The following is a 20,530-nucleotide window of genomic DNA, read 5'->3' on the forward strand; positions in this document are numbered from 1 at the left end:
TGTGAACAAATTAGTAAAGTGGATAAATAATTCCAGCTCCTGACCAATGTCACAAATTTTGATGATGAAACAAAAGACAAAGGGTGACTTAGGGCAGGTGTTGTTTGGGCAGAACGATCAGAGAAACCCTGGCTTATAGATGACCCTTAGTTGGTGCGTAGGTGCTTCCAAAGTTCAGACAGCTGCTAGAGTCATCTAGTGGGACCCTCGGCAGTAACACTGTGTCTGTACCCCGGTCTAGGACCATTAGCTGTTGGCAGCTATGGGACTCTTGAGCTATGGCTGGGACGGTGGATGAATTAATCTTTGGGTGTGCTTTATTTAAATTGGATTAATCACGTGTGAGTAGTGCTTCCATATAGGACAAGCAGGTCCAAACATTTATGGGGGACCTGAGTGGTGAAGAGATTCCCAGCCATGCACAGATCTGGAGGAAGACTATTCTATCATAAGGAAAGAAGCAATGCCAGCTCTCCAAAAAGAAAGGAACTTAGAGTTTTTAGAAAACGAAGATGACAGTGCTGTGGCCTGTAGAGGTGGCAGAGGAGTGACGGAGTGATAAAAGGAGGAGCTAAATTTAGAAGGTGTTTCTGTAGTAGAAGCAACAGACGGACTTAGCAGCTGTGACTTACTGGGTATGCTGCAGGGTGACTGAGGGAAGGAAGAACTTCTGGGGTTTGGATCAGGCAGTGGAGTGGAGGGGGGCTTTTCCTGAGCAGGGGTGAGGGTGGGTGACCCAGCTTGATACTGCAGGTGGGGGTCTACACAGTGTGCTGTCCACAGGCGTGCTAGGTAGAATTCTGCGCCACAACTCTTTCCCTCTTCCTTTCCCTTTTTTCTCTCTTTGCTTTCTAACGGCTGTTCTCCTCTTCCCTATTTCCTTTATTTTTCCCATCATTCAGCCAACGTTTACCTACTTGGTGCCGGGCCCTACTTAAAGTGCCAGGCATGCACATCCGCATATGAAGGAGCCAAGTTACTAGACTTCTTTGAAGCCTCCATTTTGGGGGGACAGAATGATACCCAAGAAAATAGACACAGAAGCAAGATCATTTCAGAGAACAGCAAGCCCTGTGAAATAAACAGGAAAGGCTAATGTGAAGGAGAGAGATTTCAGGTAAGGGGCTTCACTTCAGGAGTGGATGATTGCTTTCTGAGGAGGTCGTGTTTGGGCCGCGGGTAAGTATATGTGCTGCCAGAGCAGGCACCGAGGCTGCGAGAATAAGAGAAGGTAAAGGTCATGGGAAGTGCAGGGGAGTGTGTGCGTGTGCGTGTGCGTGCGTGTGTGCACGACAGAGAGACACAGACTCAGAGAGAGAGGGAGAGAGGCAAGGAGAGACAGACAGAAGGAGGAAGACAGACAAACACAGAGGCAGAGACAGAGAGAAGGACAGACAGGGAGAGAGAGGAGAGGGAGAGACAGAGGCAGAGAGGCAGAGACAGAGAGACAAAGAGACAGAGAGAAGGAGAGAAAGAGACAAAGTGACAGAGACAGAGTGACAGAGACAGAGCAACAGAGAGAGTGACAGAGACAGAAAGAATAGAGAGAGAGACAGAGAGAGAAAGAGAGCGAGAGAGACAGAGACAGAGAGACAGAGACAGGGACAGGGAGGGAGAGGGAGGGAGAGAGACAGAGAGAGGCAGACTCTGTAGGCTTGGTTGCATGCGCATCCAATGCTCCATCGCTCTCAGTAGCATAGCCCGGGTGCGTGTCTGTGCGTCTCTAGGTGCACGCTGATCTCCCTTCCTGTCATTTCTCCATCTGTTACATGATCAGATTGATTGCTTTGAAAATCTGTTTAGCATTTCATGCACCCCAAGCCGTGAACGTTAGGTCTAAATACAGCCACCGTAGGATGCACTAATTAATTTATGATTGCACATTGCATTGTTGAAGTGGAACTCTTGATTGAGGCATGCAACTTTCTGAAAGGAACAGCCCAAGAGTAGAGCAGAAGGTGCGTGCCGGAGCACCTTGCAGAGGAGGCTGGCCTGCTGTCCTAGCCAAATGGCGGTGGCAGTGGGACCTGCTGGCTACGTTCACCCAGCGAAGAGTGAGTTCGTGCAGTGCTAGGTCTCAGTTGCAACCAACTCTGGAGATGGAACATATTCTACCAGGCGGTATTCACCTTGCCCCACAGGAGAGGCTGCTTCTCTCCTGCCTTGCTTTGTTTGCAAGCTTCCTCAGCCAGGTGTGACACTGTGACCAATAAAATATCAAGTGCTTTCCCGTGATCTTTCTCAATGACCATGTTCCTTAGACCACGCGGGAGAAGCCCATACAGATAATTGGCGAACTCCAAGTTCCTCTTAAGGGTATACACGAGGTGAACACCGAAGGCCCCCACTCTGAACACTGATCCCATGACAGGGTTCTCTGGGCCTGCACCAGGAAGGACTGGCTTTGTAGGTGACAAAAACAAGAGTAAGTGCTTGCACTGAGCTGTTCGTTTCTTTCAGGTGCCCTGAGAAGTGCATCGCTAGTCTCATAAAATGCACTCTGACTGTGGTCTTGGTTGTGATTCTCAATTTATTTGATAAAGAAATTGAGGTGTTAGATGGTTAAGTAGGTTTTCCCAAGTCATTTCAACAGGGGATGGCAGAGCCAGGGTCTCAGTCAAGTGCAGGTTGAGAGTCGTTTACCTGAGGAGGTAGAAGGTGGTTACTGTGTTTGTTGTCTTTTCTCCTCCGCTTCTTTCTCCTCCTCACACTCCTTTTCCTTCTCCCTCTCTGCCTCTTCCTTCTCCTCTTCTACTTTTTTCTCAGTGTCTTCTTCCCCTTCTCCTGCTCCTCTTTCTCCTCTACCTTTGTTCTGTCTCCTCCTTCTTACTAGAGATTGGCCCCAAGGCCTTGCACATGCTGGGCAAACTCTCCACCACTAACCCTCACCCCCCAGATCCTCACAAGGGATGTTCTGGCCTGGCCACCAGCAGAGACTTCACAGATGGAGGTAGAAACCACCCTGGCTCAGTTATTACACATCATGCAGGTGTGTTCAGTGACCATACTAACTCTGTAGGTATGTAAATTAACATAATCATAATAAATAAAAGAAGCCATGGTGCTATTTTGAAAGGCAGTTGGCACAAAGTGAATAGTCGCCCAAGGAAAGGCAAGAGTTGAATAAATGCCCATTGGAGTAATGATTTTCTTTACAAAGAACAGTATTTACATTACCCCAAGGTGAAGAGGTGAGATGCTCCCCCACAGTTTGACATTATGAGTGACAGATGCACAGCAGGTGATCCAGGGCCTAGATCCCCGGAAGCATGCAGGTAAGAAGAAAGGAGGGATTGAGGCACCCCTGAAGCAGCAGTGGGTTGATGCCAGGTTGGGAGTGAAGTGTGAGGGTGGAGAAATGCAGATCACAGGCTGCCCGAGAGGAGCCCTCTCCTGTCACTGCCGGTTGTACCGTGGTGCTTCTATAGCCATCAGTTATGTTGGACACCTGCCCTTGGAGGCACTGGTGCCAAAGACAGAAAGCACAATAAGATCACTAATGGAGAGTGGTGTGTGATGGTCTGAAGAGGGCCTCTCTGTGACCACAGAAAGACATTCTGGGTGAGATCTGTACTCAGAGGAAATGCTCCTTAACTTTGTTCTCTCAAAATTGAAGGGGTTGGGCTGGGGAGATAGCTCAGCGGTCTAAGTGCCTGCCTCGCAAGCACAAAGACCTTGGTTCGATCCGCAGTACTGTATGCTGTGTCAGCCTTGGAAACCAGGCATGATGGCTCACGCCTGTAATCCCAGCACCGAGGAGGCTGAGACAGGAGGATTGCTATGAGTCTGAGCTGTGTAGTGAGACCCAGTACTAAATAATAAATAAACCAAAAGACTAAAACAAAAGAAGGGGCGTCTTGTCTTAAAACTACTGTAGAAGGACAGTTTAATCACAGAAAACAAGTGGTGAAGGAAGAGTTATTAACACGGGGATCTGGTGGAAGCTGAAGTGTAGGCTGGTGATGATTTAGGTTTGATATTCTTGCTCTTCCATATGTGGGCTTGAGAATTGTTTCAAAGGATTTCTAACTCCCTCTCGATAGCCAACATTGAGTATAAATAAAATCAGTATAAACTCCCATACAAACACAGAAGAAGAGGGGGAGAGAGAAAGAGGGCAGCCTTTAAAATATAGATCCAACGATGACTGCAACACAAATGTATTTTAGAAGATTGTTGAATGCAGAGTTGTCTTCTGTCCATACATGCTTTGGAAGTCAAATGCTGTGGGCAAGCCAGCTTCTGTCGTGGGGTGGTCTGTTGGCATTCTGCATGTGATCGCATGGGGAAAGGGCAGCGATGACAGGAAAGCAAGCAACGCCCACAGTGCATGCAGCGTGCTGCCAGGGCCCTCGTACCCGCTGCTCCACCCGGGGAGGCTTGTCCAATGCTCAGGCTCTGGAGGAGGAAGGGACTTGTAGCCGTTCAGGGGTGTGTGTGCCAACTGAAGCCATTCGCTCTTCTAAGATCAAGTTGTGTGCCTGTTCCTCAGCCGGGTGACCTGTGTGTGCCACCTTCACTGTGTAAGTCAGGGCACTTAGCAGGGGGCATGCACCAGGAGCATGCAGAGTTGGGCCAAGGCGGCTGTGCTCACTCAGTCAACAGACCCACCTGTTTCCACCCACTGCGTGTGTGCTGCCTTTCGCTTACAGCAGCAGCAGGTCACTGGTACTCTGTGCCACAAAGCTCTACTGGGTACAGCCCTGAAGCATAAAATTAAAAATGTTAAGAAATCAAAAATTGCATGGGAAAGTGACACCGGTCCCCAAACATAGGTCCCATAGAACCAGAGATCAATATGGAGATCTGTTAAGAGACAGGAGCGACAGCTTTGATCCTCCGTGGTTACTTGGTGTGGCTGTACCACCTGGGGTTGGTCACACAGACTCATGGCAACAAGAGCCTTCCTCTGAACTCAGTCCAAGCTACTGCAAGCCCTGAGCCCACGAGGGCATTTTCTCTCTGGGGTTTGATCGAGAATTAGAGGTAGAGCTTTAATGTTATGTGTGATCAGCTCCTGACTGTGGTAAGGCTAAGGCAGCCATGAGAGTTGAGGAGAAACTGGGAAGGGCCTGTTATCCTTCTTCGGAAGAGCAAGACCTGCCTTGAGAAGCTGAGGGCCCCCTTGCTGTAGAGATGGATACAGAAGGCCTGGAAAGAGCGCTTCTCACTTTCCTTTATTGCTTGTCTTCTAGCAGGTCTTAGGCCACAAACCAACGTGAAGTTGCCTCACAGATTGCTTAAGTTCATCTAGAAATGGCTCCAAACAACTGGTTGCCCTTAGAGGAGATAACTGTGCATGAATTTTTCTTTTCTTTTCTTTTCTTTTTTTGGTGGAACCAGGGATTGAGCTCAGGCCCTTGCGCTTGCCAGGGAAGCGCTTATTCTACTGAGCTATCTCCCTGGCTCCAGAGTTCTTCTTTTTTCATTTTATTTTATTTTATGTATTTAGTGCAGAATCTACAGGGTCTCACTCACAGACTGGACTTGTAGTGATCCTCCTGTTTTCAGTCTCCCAGGCTCTGGGATAACAGGTGTGCACCATTAATCCCAGTCTGAATCACCTTCTCAGCATGCCCTGGGGTGGGGCTGGCACAGAAGGTCAGGGATCGAACTGTGGTCCCTGCATCTGCCTAAGCAAGCGCTTTAGTCCCCTGAGCCTTCTGGCCAGCCCTGTGCATATTTTTTTTCAAAGCAGGATATGTTCTCATTTTCCCTCTCTCTTGCCCTTTCCAGTGGCTGGTTCTACTGGTACCCTGTACTTACCTTAATCATTTATGATGATTATCTCTACAACTTTATCTTGAGCCCTTTGGCTTTAGCAGAATCATCAGGGAAAACACAAAGAGAATCCACACCCGTCTTCACATTATGTTCTGTCTCCAGAGTGACTTCCAGTTGCCACCCAGCCGGGCCATGAGTATGGTCTGTGGCACCACAGGCATCCCCGGTTCCTGCTGTCCTCATCATTTGGCACCACCTGCCTGGCGCAAGCAGCGCATGTCCTGGCTCCTGAGCACGAGTACGTGACTGTCAGTCCACGTTACGGCCCTCGAAGCCAGGTGGATCTTCATGCTCTATGGTAGCTCCGTGGGCAGAGATCTTCACAGCCCACACACCCAGCAAGCACTCTCATACCTAGGACACCACATTCATCAAGTCCCATTCCAGTAGTTGCCATTGTAAAACTGGAAACAGTCTCTCGATGGCTAAGAATTAACTACTCAGCACTGTAGCAGCGCTTGCGATGGCAAAGACAGCTAACACTTATGTAGTGTCTGTTGTGTGCCAGGCAATAAAGGTGGATGCTGAGTTGTGGGTGTGGTGTGTGTGTGTGTGTGTCTCCCAAGGGGTCATGTGCTGGGATTTAATCTGCAGTGTGAGGTATTACAAAAGTAGAAATTAATCAGACTGTGGTGTTTAGAGGTGAGTCCTTTGGAAGGTATTAGGATGAGAGATGAGAACCATCAGGGTGGGTCCTCCATGTTTAGTTCAGCAGTGTTTTCAAAAGGAGAGTGAGCAAGTGAGAGAGAGAGAGAGAGAGAGAGAGAGAGAGAGAGAGAGACAGAGAGAGACAGAGAGAGACAGAGAGACAGAGGCACAGAGAGAGAGACAGTGAGACAGAGAGAAAGACAGAGAGAGATAGACAGACAGACAGACAGAGACAAACACAGAGACAGGGATGGAAACAGAGGCACAGAGAGAGAGAGACAGAGATGGAGACAGAGAGTGACAAAGAGAGAGAGACAGAGACGAAGACAGAGAGAAAGACAGAGACAGAGAGAGAGAGACAGACAGACAGATAGATAGACAGACAGACAGACAGACAGACAGACAGACAGACAGACAGACAGAGGTCTGTCCTGCACCACATCAGAATTCTGACAGCAGGAAAGGCACTACCAGATGCAGTCTCCAGAATAGGAGCCAAAATAAACTTCTTTTCTTTATAAGTTTCCAAGCCTCTGATATTTCCTTATAGTACTACAACACAGACTGAATCAGCAGCACACATTTGAAATTATTCAGTTTTTAAAACAACTTATTATGATTTTACTTCATAGATGAGGAAATCTGATTGGGCACAGAGAGGTTAGGAAGCTGGTCCCAAGTCCCACAAAGGTAGGACCCACCCCAAATCCAGGTGGTTTTGTTAAACCAGTGGTTCTCCCCTGGTGGTAATCTGGACTCCTGTGGGACTTCTTGGACTATCCATACATCCTTGTGGTTCCCATGATTGTAGGGTGCTACCGGCAACTGAAGGGTAGAGATGAGGGATCCTATTCAATGTGCAGCATGTAGGGCAGTCCCCATAACCAAGAGTCCCCTGTCCTAAGTATTGACAGTGCTGTTCATGACACCCTAGGCTAAGCCAAGACAATTGTAACACGCACTCTTAGATGTAAGAAACAAAGAATGGGTATCTTTGCTGGTTGATGGTGCTATGTGGTTGTGTGGAGGGACGGAGGCCAGGTAGGGGTGCTTAATACATTCCCTTGCCCTTTCTTCCAGAAGAGTCTCTGGAGCAAAAGCAAGACCAGAATAATTATTAACAGGTAAACAGCATCCATAATTGTTAGTATGCTGTCTAGCCACATTCTCTCCTTTCTGAATCCCCTGACCTACCCTTAAGGCCCTGAAGCCTGGCAAATGGAACCACCAAGCCAGTTCCTAAATACTGCCCTCCCTGATGCCAACTGCAGCTGAGTGGCCAGATGTCAAGGCTTCTGCTGTTGCCAAGATCCTCTACCAGTCAAAACTGCTGACCGGACCCTCATTTCTCCGTGAAGGTGCTGTCTGATCCCCTCTTCTGAGAGTGGCTGAACTTCACACCTCCGTTTCCAGTGTCACAGCAAATAATGTGGTCATGCATAACTTTGCAGGGCTCTGCATTTCAACGGCCAAGCTGTGTGAGCCTAAGAAAGACACTCAATCTCTCTGTGCCTCAATTTATTAATTAACACCATGGAGAATGAGGATTAAGTATCTTCTGTGTGTGTGTGTGTGTGTGTGTGTGTGTGTGTGTGTGTGTGTGTTTCTGGGAATCGAACTCGGCTCGCCATACTTGCCATGCAGGCAGGGGGCTGAGCCACTGAGCTACATCCCCAGCGCTACTATCTACGCTCAGCCTGCTCCAATTGGCTTAACCCCTGACCACCTCAGGGATGTTGGTGATGACGATTATCATGAAGCTAATTGAAAGTCTTTGGCCTTACTTGACACAAGCCTAAAGTCAACGGAACCGCCTGAGATGCCTGGGCTTGCTTGTTCCTCCACAGTGTGGCCCTGCGCCAGTCAGCCTGGGTGGCCTTCGTTGTTCCTCTTGGTGGATTTGCACCTTTCCTGCCCTCCTCCTCCTCCTCAGCCCTCTCCACCTGCCTTCCATCTTCCTGGCTTTTCTACTCACATCTCTTCTCAGTTTTTCTTCCTTTTGGCTTTGTTTTCTCCTCTCTGCCCCTTCTCCTCCTCTGTGCAATATTGGGGATTGAAGCAGGGCCTTTGCACCCAGTGACTTCCGCAGCTCTTTTCAAGTGTTTATTTAAAAAGTCACCAAGTTGCCTGGGCTGTGCGAGAACTTATCATCCTCCGTCCTCAGGCTCCCAGCGTGGGGGTATTACAAGCAGGCAGCATCACATGTGATGCCTTTCTCTTCTTCATGCTCGGCTTGTCCCCGCATTCCTGCTTTCCCTTCCTCTGTCCCCTGCCTTTCTGATCACCCCCCGACACACACACACACACATGCACTTGTAAGTGTTTGGCTGTGCAGCTAGGATGGAGCAGACACAATTCTATTTGCAAAGCGACTTCTGTCCACGACAGAGATGCCCCGTCTGGACCACAGGCCGCTGTATGAAGTGCTGTATTCCTGCCTTCTTTTCCAAGTACTTCTTGGCGGCTGAAGGGCAGAGACCATACACAACTTAGCACTAACACATACCTAACATCTGGTGCATAATAAGCCCCAATAAATATTCAGTGGGATTAATGAGCGAATAACTATTACCCTAGCCCTTTCATTGTGCAGGAAATTGAAACCCAGGGAGGCAACATCCCTGTCCTACATTCATTCAGCAAGTTCGTTATTAAGTCGGAATTATAATTCAGCATTCCTCCTTCCTCAGCTTCCATTTGGCTAATAGCCGTGTGGCCATAGGGCTGGCTTTTCTTGTGTGTCTATACAGAAATGCAGCTTTCAAATGGTTTGATTTTTCTGGCTTTAAGAAGTGAGGCTTCAGGCTTGGGAGATAGCTTGGTGGTCTAAGCACCCAGCTGGAAAGCACAAGGACCTGGCACGGTACTGCATACCATGCTGGCCCCAAAACTCTGGGCACTGTGCCAGCCACTGAAATGACGTGGCGATGCACAACTATAATCCCAGCACTGGGAAGGCTGAGACAGGAGGATCACTAGTAGTCTGAATTGCATAGTGAGATCCTGTACTGAAAACATGAATAAATAAAAGATATTTTTAAGAAAGAAGTACAGATTCATAAGGTTGGGTTTGAAAAATACAGTGAGTTTCCCGAGGTAACTGGATGTCTTGGTTACATTTTTCTCATTGCTGAGACAAAATACCTAACACCCAAAATGAAGGAAGGAAAGGTTCATTTAGCTCACAGTTTGTGGAGGTTTGCGGTCCATAGTCGGCTGGCTCCAAGGCAGAGCGGCACGTGGCAGAGGGCAGCAGCTCATGGCTGCACAAAACAGCAAAGCAGCAAGAGCAAAAGGGGGGAGAAAGCCTTTTCTCTTCCCCTATGTTGTGTATTGCCGATCCATCCATAGCTACCCCATCTCCTGCCCTCCTCTTCCACAAGCTAAGGAAGTTTCCAAGGCAAGGACCCTGGCTTCCTCCTGAGTCATTCAGTTAAGCTCTTAAACTTCTCAAGGTGACACAATGAACAGCTCCCTACAAGGGAAGGGCCCTTCCTTTTCACGCTGGGATGTAGCGTTAAGCTGAATTACTCAGCTTAGCTTCTAGACTCCTCAAGCCGACACAGCGTCTTGACTGTCAGGGCTTGAGCGGGCTGCCTTTGCTCTGGAACATCTCGATAGAGGGCTGAGTGAGACACAGGAGCCATAAGTTTTAGCCAGTGCACCACACGAAGTTGTCTGCTCACGTGTGGCAAGTGGCAGGCGCTCAGCATAATTTCTCAGGGAGTCTGCTCAGTGAGGAAAGGCCCCACCTCCTGCCCTTGCGGTCCCTCTCTTCTCCTGAGTTACAGTTCATCAGCAGGGCTCAGAAAATATTGCTAATTTATGCACCATTTATTCCACTGGATAATGCCTCTGGGACCATGTGAGGAGCCTGGATCCCTCTAATTCCAGCAAGCCCAAGCTCCAGTGCTGGCCCTTCTGGCGAGAATGGACACTTACATCTCACATCACTGATTCCTTGCTCCCTTGGTGCTGCTGATCATGTCCATTGGCTTCCCTTGAGGAGGCTCCAGAGACAGCGATTACAACTTGAACGATGTAGCCGGGTCTGGCAGGAATTTCTGGGGATGCTGCCCAGAGTTCTGCAGCTCCCAGTGGTCAATGGGTGAGAAACACCTTCACAGAATGAGTTTCCTTTTAGTTGGTGACATTGCCACCTACAAGTGGCATGACCTTGGGCCAGGCATGTGCCCTGGCTGAGGGTCTGCATTTTGGTTCAGTATTTCAGGCACCAACCAAAAGCCTGGGCTTCAGGATAAGGCTGAGCCAGGGTCGAACACTGACTGCACCTCTTCCGGTTGGGGGCAAACTAATCAGTCTTACTGGGCTCGAGTTTCCTGATCTGGAAAATGGAGATAACAATGGTACTTTCTTAAAAGAGTTGTGTTGATCCTTGGCACCTACCAAGTTGAGAATCTGTCACAAGCGAGGCACTCTCTCAATAGGAGGACTCGCAGAATCCCCGTGAGAGGCATCGTCATTTGCACGAAGCCGGCACACCACAGGTGCGCCTCGACTTCTGAGTTGTATTCCCAGTGATGTCGGAACAGCGTTGGGATTCCCAACTTAAGTTGCAGTTACGTTCCACTGGAAATTGGAAATCTCAGGGTTTGGAAACGCATTTAATTCGCTGAAGATACTGAGCACTATCATTCAGCAGCTCCGTGTGCTGTGGAGTATTGATTAGGTCCTGTCATGATTGCTTGCTGGCTGCTGCCCAGCACTGAGAGACGATCGTAGGTGGGTGGGGGTGGTGAGTGGCTTCAGGTCCAGACACTTAAGAAGCTGTGACAGGGGATCACTTTAGTCCAGAAGTTTGAGAGGGGACGGGAGGAGGGGGGAAAGGGAGAGAGAGACGACAGAGACAGAGACAGAGAGAGACAGAGAGAGGAGAAGAAGGAGAGGAGAGGAGAGGGAGAGGGGAGGGAGAGATGAAAGCAAGAAAAGGAAGGACAGAGGGAAAGAGGGAGGGAGGGAGAGAGTTGGGGGAGGGAAAGGGGAAAGGAAGGAGGGAGAGGAGGGAAGGAGAAGGAGGGAAAGAGAGGCAGGCAGGGAGAGGGGCAGAGGGAGGGAGGGGGAGAGAAAGAGAGAAGAGACAGAGAGAGACACAGAGAGAGAGAATTGCCGCTCACTTACCACTAGCTAAAAAGCCCCAAATTGGAAATTGAAAGCCTGCCTTCTGTTGTAGGTGCGTCATTTCCGCATCACCGTAGAACTGGCACATGCTAAGCGGCATCACCATTGATAGGTGACCGTCTGTACTAGGTTAAGTACCTCGCACTGGCTTACAGCTACTGAATGGTCACAAACCAGGTAGACCTAGCTCTGGGGTCTGGGCTCTTAACAGCCAGGCTGGAGGGTCCGACTTCTGAACTTGCTGGCGGAAGGAAGTTGGTCTGGCCTGTCCGCCTGGCAGCAGCATGGGCGAAGGCATTGTCGCCGCGCTGCGAGGAAGCCCCCAAGTGCCGCTGCCCTCCCTGGGCAGGGGCTGTGCCCAGTCTCGTGCCCACAGCAGCGCAGCCCGGTGGTTGTGGGTGGGAGCTGCACAGCGTCTCATAAACATTTGGGGCTGTGTGAGCTTGCAGAGCGGCCCTCGCTGCAGGTCTGTGTTGACGCTGATGTCACGGCTGCGCTGAGCACCCGCGATGCTGCTAACGAGCTGTTCCAAGCCCAGCTGCAGTGCTTTCTCACCATATGGCCCGCGCGAAAGTGCGTGTTCTTTCCAAAACACGCAGCCCCGTGCGCGGAAAGCCTGAGCGGAGCCCCGTCCTCCTGTCTGCCCCGAGTCCTTCGCTTCCGGGGGCCGTGCGCTCCTGTGTGTGCCATTCATTAAATCCTCCAGTAGCCACGAGCGGTTCCGCCAGCTACGCTGCACCAGATGCCATGTCAGGCGCTGGGAATCCAGAGGTGAATAAAACATTACCAGCAGCCTCGAGAACTGTGCTAGCGAGGCAGGGCAGGGGAACTAATCATGTGTTATGACATTATTCTTTTCATGCTATTTTATTTTACTGTTATTTTTATTGCAGTGCTAGGAAATGAAGTTAGGGCCCTCTGTGTGCGAGGCCCGCTACCCCAAGCTCCAGCCTCCTCGCACTCCGGGGCTGTTGTAAGCTCCGGGGTGCAGGCAGTTCTCAAGGATCTGGGGAGTAAAGTGAGGTGCTGAGGGCTGGGGTGTAGTGCAGTGACAGGGCATTTGCCTAGCACGAGTGCGGCTCGGAGCTCCTTCAGTTCAGCCTCCAGCTCTGCGCAGACACGCATACACATACACACCCACAGGAGTGAATGAAACTCTTTCAAAATAGATTAGGAAACCAATGTTTTAACCCCCGCAACCCAAAGAAAAACTCCCAAGGAAAACAACGGCAGTTCACGACCTCCGCCAGCGAAGGTAAAGAGAGGCAGATACTCTTCTCCTGCTCCCTGCCAGGTGGCGTCTCAGCACACAGCACAGGTATGCACCTCCGACCTTGCCCTCCCCTGGGGTTTCAGATCCCCAGCTCACAGAGCCACTCAGCACCTCTCCTGGGGGAGGTAATATCCCACACTATCAGCCCGAATCAGGCTTGGCGACTCGCCCCCCAGAGCTGCTGGTGTCTCGGTGTTCTGCCTACCCGTGAATGCCCCTGTCGTGTGCCTGTTAGTTCAGGTGGACAGTCTGGGTCTCTTCTGTGATCGCTCTTTCACACACACTCATCCCACTCATCAGTAAGGACTGCTGGCCTTGGGTAAAGTATGGTCACACTGCGAGCCCTTCTGGCCTTGTCCTCCGCAACCACAGCCAGAGGCCACCATTCCTACCCTTTGGTCCTGGGGTGGTCTATTAGCAGGCTCCTTCCTTCTAATTTTGTAGCATTCCTCTCTGCCCTCTGAAGAGCAGCCAGCAACAAGACTTCCATGTAAATCATGCACACTGTCCTGTCCGGTATTCATCCATGGCTTAACATCCCAGCTCCTTCCTGTAGCCACCAAGGCTCTCCATGATCTACTTTCTGCCTGTGTGCCCTACCTTGCTTGCTAAGCTGCCTTGCCTTTAATTCCTCCCTTCCAGCAGTCCTGGCCTCTTCCCTGTTCCTCAAGCACACTGCAGTGTGAGAACATGGGCGGACTGAAATGTCAGATTCTGTTGAGAGGAACATAAGGAAATACTAGAAAGAGAGGAGACTTATGGGGTGAAAGCCTTCTGAGAAGGTGGAAGGGATGAGGCAAAACCCAGACCCGAGGCTTGGTCATGGGCCACAGGAGACTCCTCCTCCAATCCTCCAGGAAGGAGACCAGGGTGGTGTAGAGGTAGTTTCTTCGAAGGAGGCTGCAGTGAGGAAACAAAAGAGAAATAAAGGATGATGGAGACCACAAAAACCTTACTGCAGGATGGAACAAGGACAGGGGATTAATGCTTCATAATTCACTCATCCATTTATTCAACAGATATTTATTGATCTGCTATTTTCCAGGAACTGGTGTTAGGCATTAGTGTTGTCAATGACTTTCTTTTGCTTCGCCATTCAACTTAGAAGCAAAAAGGCACATTCATTCATTGAGGTCTTGGAAAGTCTCTCTAGGTGCTGAGTCTGGTTCCTATGACCAGAATAATAATGATAGCTCCGCTGCTGGTTAAAATAATTAAATATGGGGTGCTATAAAAAAGTTTTACATCTATGAAAAGTGGTAGTGACGTGGTATCTCTGTGGAGAAAGGGGCCATGGCTACTTTGTTAGCTATTAAATTGTTGGTAAGTGGTTGTTTATTGAATGAATCAAGGAATCGATGAACAAATCAATCAAGCAATCAATGAATGCATCAACGGATGATGAATGGAGCAGTTTTAAGAAGGGGTTTTGGTACTTTATAGATTTTGTGAAATTATTGGAAATATTCTTACTGACACAGTAACCTGAGTAATTCATACCATGGTGATTGACTTTTGCTTTAGCTAAATCCTGAGTGCTCCAGCTGTGGGAACACTCTGAAGTTACAGGATTTTGCACTCATCTGAAACATGGTGCCCTGAGCCCCTTGGGCTCCTGTCTCTGCTCTGCTCTCTCCGGTACCCCTGCCCCTCTTCTCGTAAGAAGCACCAAGCTAGGCACACATGCTTTTGTGGCTGCTGGCTCATAGGCTGGGTACCATTCCATTCCAGAGGCTGCAGTTAAAAGATTTAGGATTCAGTGAGCTCTTGACAGGCTGGCAGTGAGCTGCAGCAGGGGAGATGAAGTAGAATGGGCTCCAGAGGACCTGAACACTGATGTCTAAGAAGCAAAGAACAAAGAATGGATGGGAAGAAAAGCCACCCAGCTGCTCCCGTGCTGAAGAAAGGGCAACAGCCCACCGCAGTGGTGCCTGGCTGCACCCCCAGCACTCTGGGAGGCTAAGGCAGCAAATGAGACTGGGCACAGTGGCACACACCTGTAATCCCAGCACTTGGGAGGCTGAAAACAGGAGGATCACTATGAGTCCATTCTGTGTAGTGAGACCCTGTAGACCCTGTACTAAATACTTAAAAAATAAATAGATAAAATAAAATAATGAAAACATAAAAAGAAGCTGGGGATATAGCTTAGGGCAAAGACCTTAGGCTCAATTTCCAATATTGCCAAAAATGAAGGCATAAACACATAAAAATATATATCCCAGGGGCCAAAACCTGGGAAAGACCATGTGAAATTACCTATCTGCATGTGATCTATTTTGCATGAATATTTAAAACATTTATAATATAGGACTTTCCATAATAAAATAAAGGAGTAGGGGCTGAGGAGATAGCTCTGTGATCTAAGTGCCCGCCTGGCTAGCACAAGGACCCGGGTTCCATCCCCAGTACCTCATGCTGTGCTGGTCCCATGTCCAGGCATACCGTGCTGGCCCCTGAAATGGCACGATGGTGTCCGCCTACAACCCCAGTGCTGGGGAGGCTGAGACAGGAGGATCACTCTGGGTCTGAGCTACACAGTGAGACCCTGTACTGAATAAATAAGAAAATAAAAAAGATTAAAAAGAAAACCAAGGGAGTAAAGTCTATAATAGAAGCCGTAGTCAGGCATACGTTGGCACTTTTCTGGTTGATAACCATCCTCTACATCAGAAAACACTGTTGATACCACACGCCAGAATCAGAATTGATTTTTCTACACCAGTCTTTTAGTTCAGCCTTTCCATTTGGTGAAAAACAAAAAATAAAACAAAACAAAAAAGAAATTATTAGTCCTTCACTAAGGATTCTCGAAGACAGCTGGTTTATATTTAAAACAATTCAGGCACGAATTGGGTGCTATTCAAAATAATTTATATGCATTATCACATTTAATCTTCATTACAATCCTGCATGAGATGGACTCTTCTTAGCCTTAACTCTTAGCTGAGAAATGAAAGAAGTAGATTCACCGAGGTTCTATGTGTAATCAGATTTTTTTTTCAATGCCTTTGAACTGAACTACATCCTTAGCTCTGTTTTTATTAGTGTTAGTATTAGTATGAGTATTTGAGCAGGTCTTGCTAGTACACTCAATTGCCCAGGCTGGGATTACGCTGGAAATCCTTCATCTCTGCCTTCCACATTGTGTAGATTACAGGTGTGCCTGGTGACCATAACTGGCTATAACCAGAACCCTGAGATCTGCTTCCCACAGCCTGTGTTTCTTCAACCCTCCTGCCTGGCTGAGGCAGTTCAGTCTGTTGAGCACCAAGCCAGCACACAAACACAAGGATGATCAAAATCCCTTGGAGAGGATGTCATTCACGACAAGCACGGCCACTAACGGCCAGGGCTGTGGCTTCAGTCTGAAAACACCCCACTCCTGAACCATTGCACACTAACAAGGTCTAGCTCTCTGGATTTCTTACTAGACAAATTCCTTTTGCTTAATAGAGGTACTTGCTGCTTGCTGTGAAAGCTCAAAACCCAGCAGCAATTAATTATTGACAGAGCATGTGAATTAGAGATAAAAGAAAACTCATTCTTCCTCTACACAAGCGATAGTAAATAAATTTAATTATGGTAGGAGAAGCTAAGGGATCTTCGTTTGTATTAAGTTTTATTAGGTGAGACATTTAAAAGCATGTCATCGTAACAAAGAGGTCTTGTGTAATCCTAAATGTACCTCTTCGGTGCAAGGCGTGGAAGTGAATAGGCTTAGGCTTACTGACAAGCCTGTTGGCAGATGGCCCCCTATACCGACAGGTACTGAACAGACTTATTGTCAGTGAATGGGGTCTGCCTATGTGTGCAGCGAGCTGACTACGTAACAGGAATCTTAGCCTCGTTTCTTCACTGAGAGGCTCACTGCATCGGGGTGGGAGGGGCAATGGCGTGCAGCCCCTTTAGTGTGTCCCAGATAAGATGGGCCATTCTGAAGGCAAACACAGACAGAAGACTGGGCTTGAAACAGCACTGCTGTTAAGGGAACCAAGAGACATGGGCTCTGGGATGAAGTCTGTGTGCATCAGCTTTCTATTCCTTTAAGAAGTACCTGTGGTAATCACCTTAATCAGGAAAGTTTCTACTGGCTCATCATTTCCAAGGTCTCAGTCCACAGTTATCAGTTCCATTGCTTTTCGGTCTACAGTGGTATTATGGTGCAGTCACTGGTACAGGAGGGCTGGTCGCCTCATGGCCAGATATGGAAGAAAGAAAACAGAAAGCAAGAGACTGATCCCCAATGCCCTCCATGGCCTCAATTCTGACCACAAGGCACTACCTCTTGAAGGTCCTACCACCTCCCAGTGTGACAAAGACTGGGCTAACCCCGCAACACAGGAGACTATGGGGGAAGTTTTAAATTGAAAGCATAGCAGGACCTCGCCTGCAGCTTGCTGGGCAGCCTTGCAACCAAAGGCAGACACAAATCTCATAGAGAACCAGCCCCAGGTGAGGTGCTGTGACTTTGCATGCCACTGTATTCTCAACCAGACTTGAGCTAAGTGTTAGGGTTTTACAAATGAGGATGATAAGGTTTTCTTGGTGATGTGACTGCATTTGTAGGTTGTGTGACCTGTCTGGTGTCAGTCCTTTCTCTGTCCCTGGCTTCTGTCTCCTCATAATTATATCGCACACTGTATCTTTGGGCTAAATCAGGGATCAGAAAACATCCTCTTAACTGGCCAAGTCGTGAACATATATCAGGCTGCACAGGCCAGAGTCTCCCTGTCGCTGTAATGCAAAAGCAGCCATGGGCAAGAAGTAAAGGAACTGAGGCTGTGTCCCAGGGAGGATTTCTTCATGAACATCAAAGTTTAAATTTGATATGATTTTCATGGATCAGTCTGTGTTATTATTGTCATGCTTTTCTCCAACATTTAAAGATTACAAATCCTTCTTAACTGTGAATCATACAAAAACAGGAGGCAGGTAATGGTGCACCAGCCCTAGACGAGATAATCTTCAATGTCTTGTGGCGCTCCAACATTTGCTGAAAGGCACTAGGACAATAATAAGATCCTTCATTTATTAAGCACTTGCACATGCCACGTTCGGTACTAAATGCCTTTCAAACATGATCTCCCTTAATCCTTACGCTACAATGTGAAGTCAGTGCTGTCCTTATCTCCAATTTAGAGCTCACAAAACCAATGTGCAGAGAAGTGAAGGGCATATCCAGGTTCAACACGATTACAAGAGGTAGAAAAGCGACTTAAACTGAAGGGTATAAGGTTCCCAAGAAAGAATGCGCAGCCTTAGGCCACCTTTTCTGATAATTACCTGCCTAGTCATGACTCTAGTGAGAACACACAGATAAATGAAACCCTAAGCATTTATGAATTTTATTCTGTGGCTTTCCTTGGGTTTCTTAGACCACACATTTTGTGCGAAGATGTGAAAGCATTGCTAGGTAGGAGTAATGATCTTCTCTCCTTTTACTTCCTCTTCCAGAAATGTGATGCCCAAGACTCTGGATGGGCAGATCACCATGGAGAAGACCCCAAGTTACTTCGTGACCAATGAGGCTCCCAAGCGCATCCATTCCATGGCCAGGGACATCAAGCTGATCGTGGTGGTGAGGAACCCGGTGACCAGGGCCATTTCTGACTATACACAAACGCTGTCCAAGAAGCCTGAGATCCCCACCTTTGAGGTGCTGGCCTTCAAAAACCGGACTCTGGGGCTGATCGACGCATCGTGGAGCGCTATCCGGATTGGGATCTACGCCCTGCACTTGGAGAACTGGCTCCAGTACTTTCCCCTCTCCCAGATCCTCTTTGTCAGCGGTGAGCGACTCATAGTGGACCCTGCCGGGGAAATGGCCAAAGTACAGGATTTTCTAGGCCTCAAGCGCGTCGTGACTGAGAAGCATTTCTACTTCAATAAAACCAAGGGATTCCCTTGCCTCAAAAAGCCGGAAGACAGCAGTGCTCCACGGTGCCTCGGCAAGAGCAAAGGTCGGACTCACCCGCGCATCGACCCTGACGTCATCCACAGACTCCGGAAATTCTACAAACCCTTCAACATGATGTTTTACCAAATGACGGGACAAGATTTCCAGTGGGAACAGGAGGAGGGTGACAAATGAGGATACAGCTGTGGTGGGAAGGCTAGTGAATACCAAGGAGGTTCTTTACCTAAGACCTGAATCCCCCAGGGTCTGGGAGTGCCAAGTGGGTCTCCTCTTTTATGCAGTCAGGATGGTCTCCAACGCGGTTGGCTGGGGCAAAGGGATGGATCACACCGCATCCCCAGGGAGGAACCAGGCTTGATGTCTCTGGTTGACCAGATGGCCACAGCACCTACCATTGATTCTACTAGTCAGTGGAATGTGAAGACAGCGCAGATACCTGTCAGTGTCAGAGACAGCGAGTGCATGAATGTTTGTCTAAGTGGCAAAAAAGAAAGACCTGCGGGGGAGATAGTGCAGTGGTATAAGCACCTGCCTGACCAACATAAGGTCCTGAGTTCAATCCCCTGTACCAAGAAAATAAAAAGATCTACTTTATAGTATCTCCTTTGTTAGTGGGGAACTTAGGTTCTACACCTCTGTCGGGCTCTGGCACCTGATGTCTAAACTTCTGCTTTGGCTTACTCCAAAATGCCCTTTTCACTGAGTGCTCCAGGACTCCTAGGGAGCAAGGTCCTCCTTCTATGGCATTTCTAGCCTCATCCCATGACCTCTGACTTCCTCCCTCCCCACTCCATGGAGGCAGAGGCATGCACCTATGTTTCTCACCGAAATGATAGCTAACACCCCTGGAAGCTGTCTTCCGAAGAGCCCACTAAGGGCTTACACTTCATGAGTAACCTAGAATTAAGGAGAAGCTCTGCATCTGTCAGAATCAGGGCCACAGGGCTGTCCTAAGAGCGGGACAATTACAACAGAGTCCAGAGCTCTGAGATCGGTGGAGATAAATGGCCACATAGAAGGGAGAAAGAAGAAATTGAGTCCTCTGGGTGAGAGGGTTCCTTTCCCAAAGACCTACTCCCCCAGGCACCATGGTCCCAAGGCATGCTTTTGAGATAGACTCTGTCCCCTAGAGTCGCCAAAGAGGCAAAGCCCCATAAGTTGGTGTGTCTACTGTTGTGACTCGCCCCCAGTGAAGCAGTGGGGAAGAAGCCGTCACCCTCTGTTTGTCTTACCACGGCTGTTCAGGGTCACCTCATGGTTCATTTTCTCTTCTCAGCGATGGTATCTAATGGGACAATGGCAAGAGGGCTGATTCCATTTGTCAGATTCAGTTGGGGGTGGGTGGGAGAGGTCAAGGGCTGTCTTCAGACACCCCTATCAAGGGCTGCCAAATAACGTGTCCCTTTCCATTAGTTCGATTCAATTAAAAATACAGCATTCGACATAAAGCACTTGTCCACATATCTCCAAAACCAAGAATTGTTCTAGTCAAATCGGAAATTTGTACAAATGGGGGATGTTAAATCTGTTCCGCTGTTATTAAACTGTCATTTCTCCCGCTAAATGAAAACTGTGTTGTTATAAAGCTTAATGCAACCTGATTAATGGGTTTCAGTGGTGTGTTTGTACTGATTGTTTCCACCATCACCCCTACTCTGGATTGCTGGGAGGATCCTTGCTGGGGTGACCAGAAGGCACAAGGTTTTAGAGACTTGGAGAATGCTGTCTGCACGGGAGGCTGAACCTTGCCAGAGCACAAAAGAAAG

General features: G+C 48.6%; 1 protein-coding gene across 1 annotated transcript in view; it reads left to right on the top strand.

Moving 5' to 3' along the window:
• Positions 1-20,289, top strand: part of Hs3st4 (heparan sulfate-glucosamine 3-sulfotransferase 4) — a gene marked incomplete at its 5' end in the record, with an annotated part of 436,418 nt that extends 416,129 nt beyond the window's left edge. Inside the window, one exon of the mRNA XM_012513458.2 lies at positions 18,302-20,289. Coding sequence (XP_012368912.2) covers positions 18,302-18,938 — 637 coding nt within the window. The remainder of the gene's footprint in view (positions 1-18,301) is intronic.
• Positions 20,290-20,530: the final 241 nt, after the last annotated feature.

Source organism: Octodon degus, unplaced genomic scaffold, assembly GCF_000260255.1.
Source record: "Octodon degus isolate 3935 unplaced genomic scaffold, OctDeg1.0 scaffold00001, whole genome shotgun sequence".
Taxonomy (NCBI): domain Eukaryota; kingdom Metazoa; phylum Chordata; class Mammalia; order Rodentia; family Octodontidae; genus Octodon; species Octodon degus.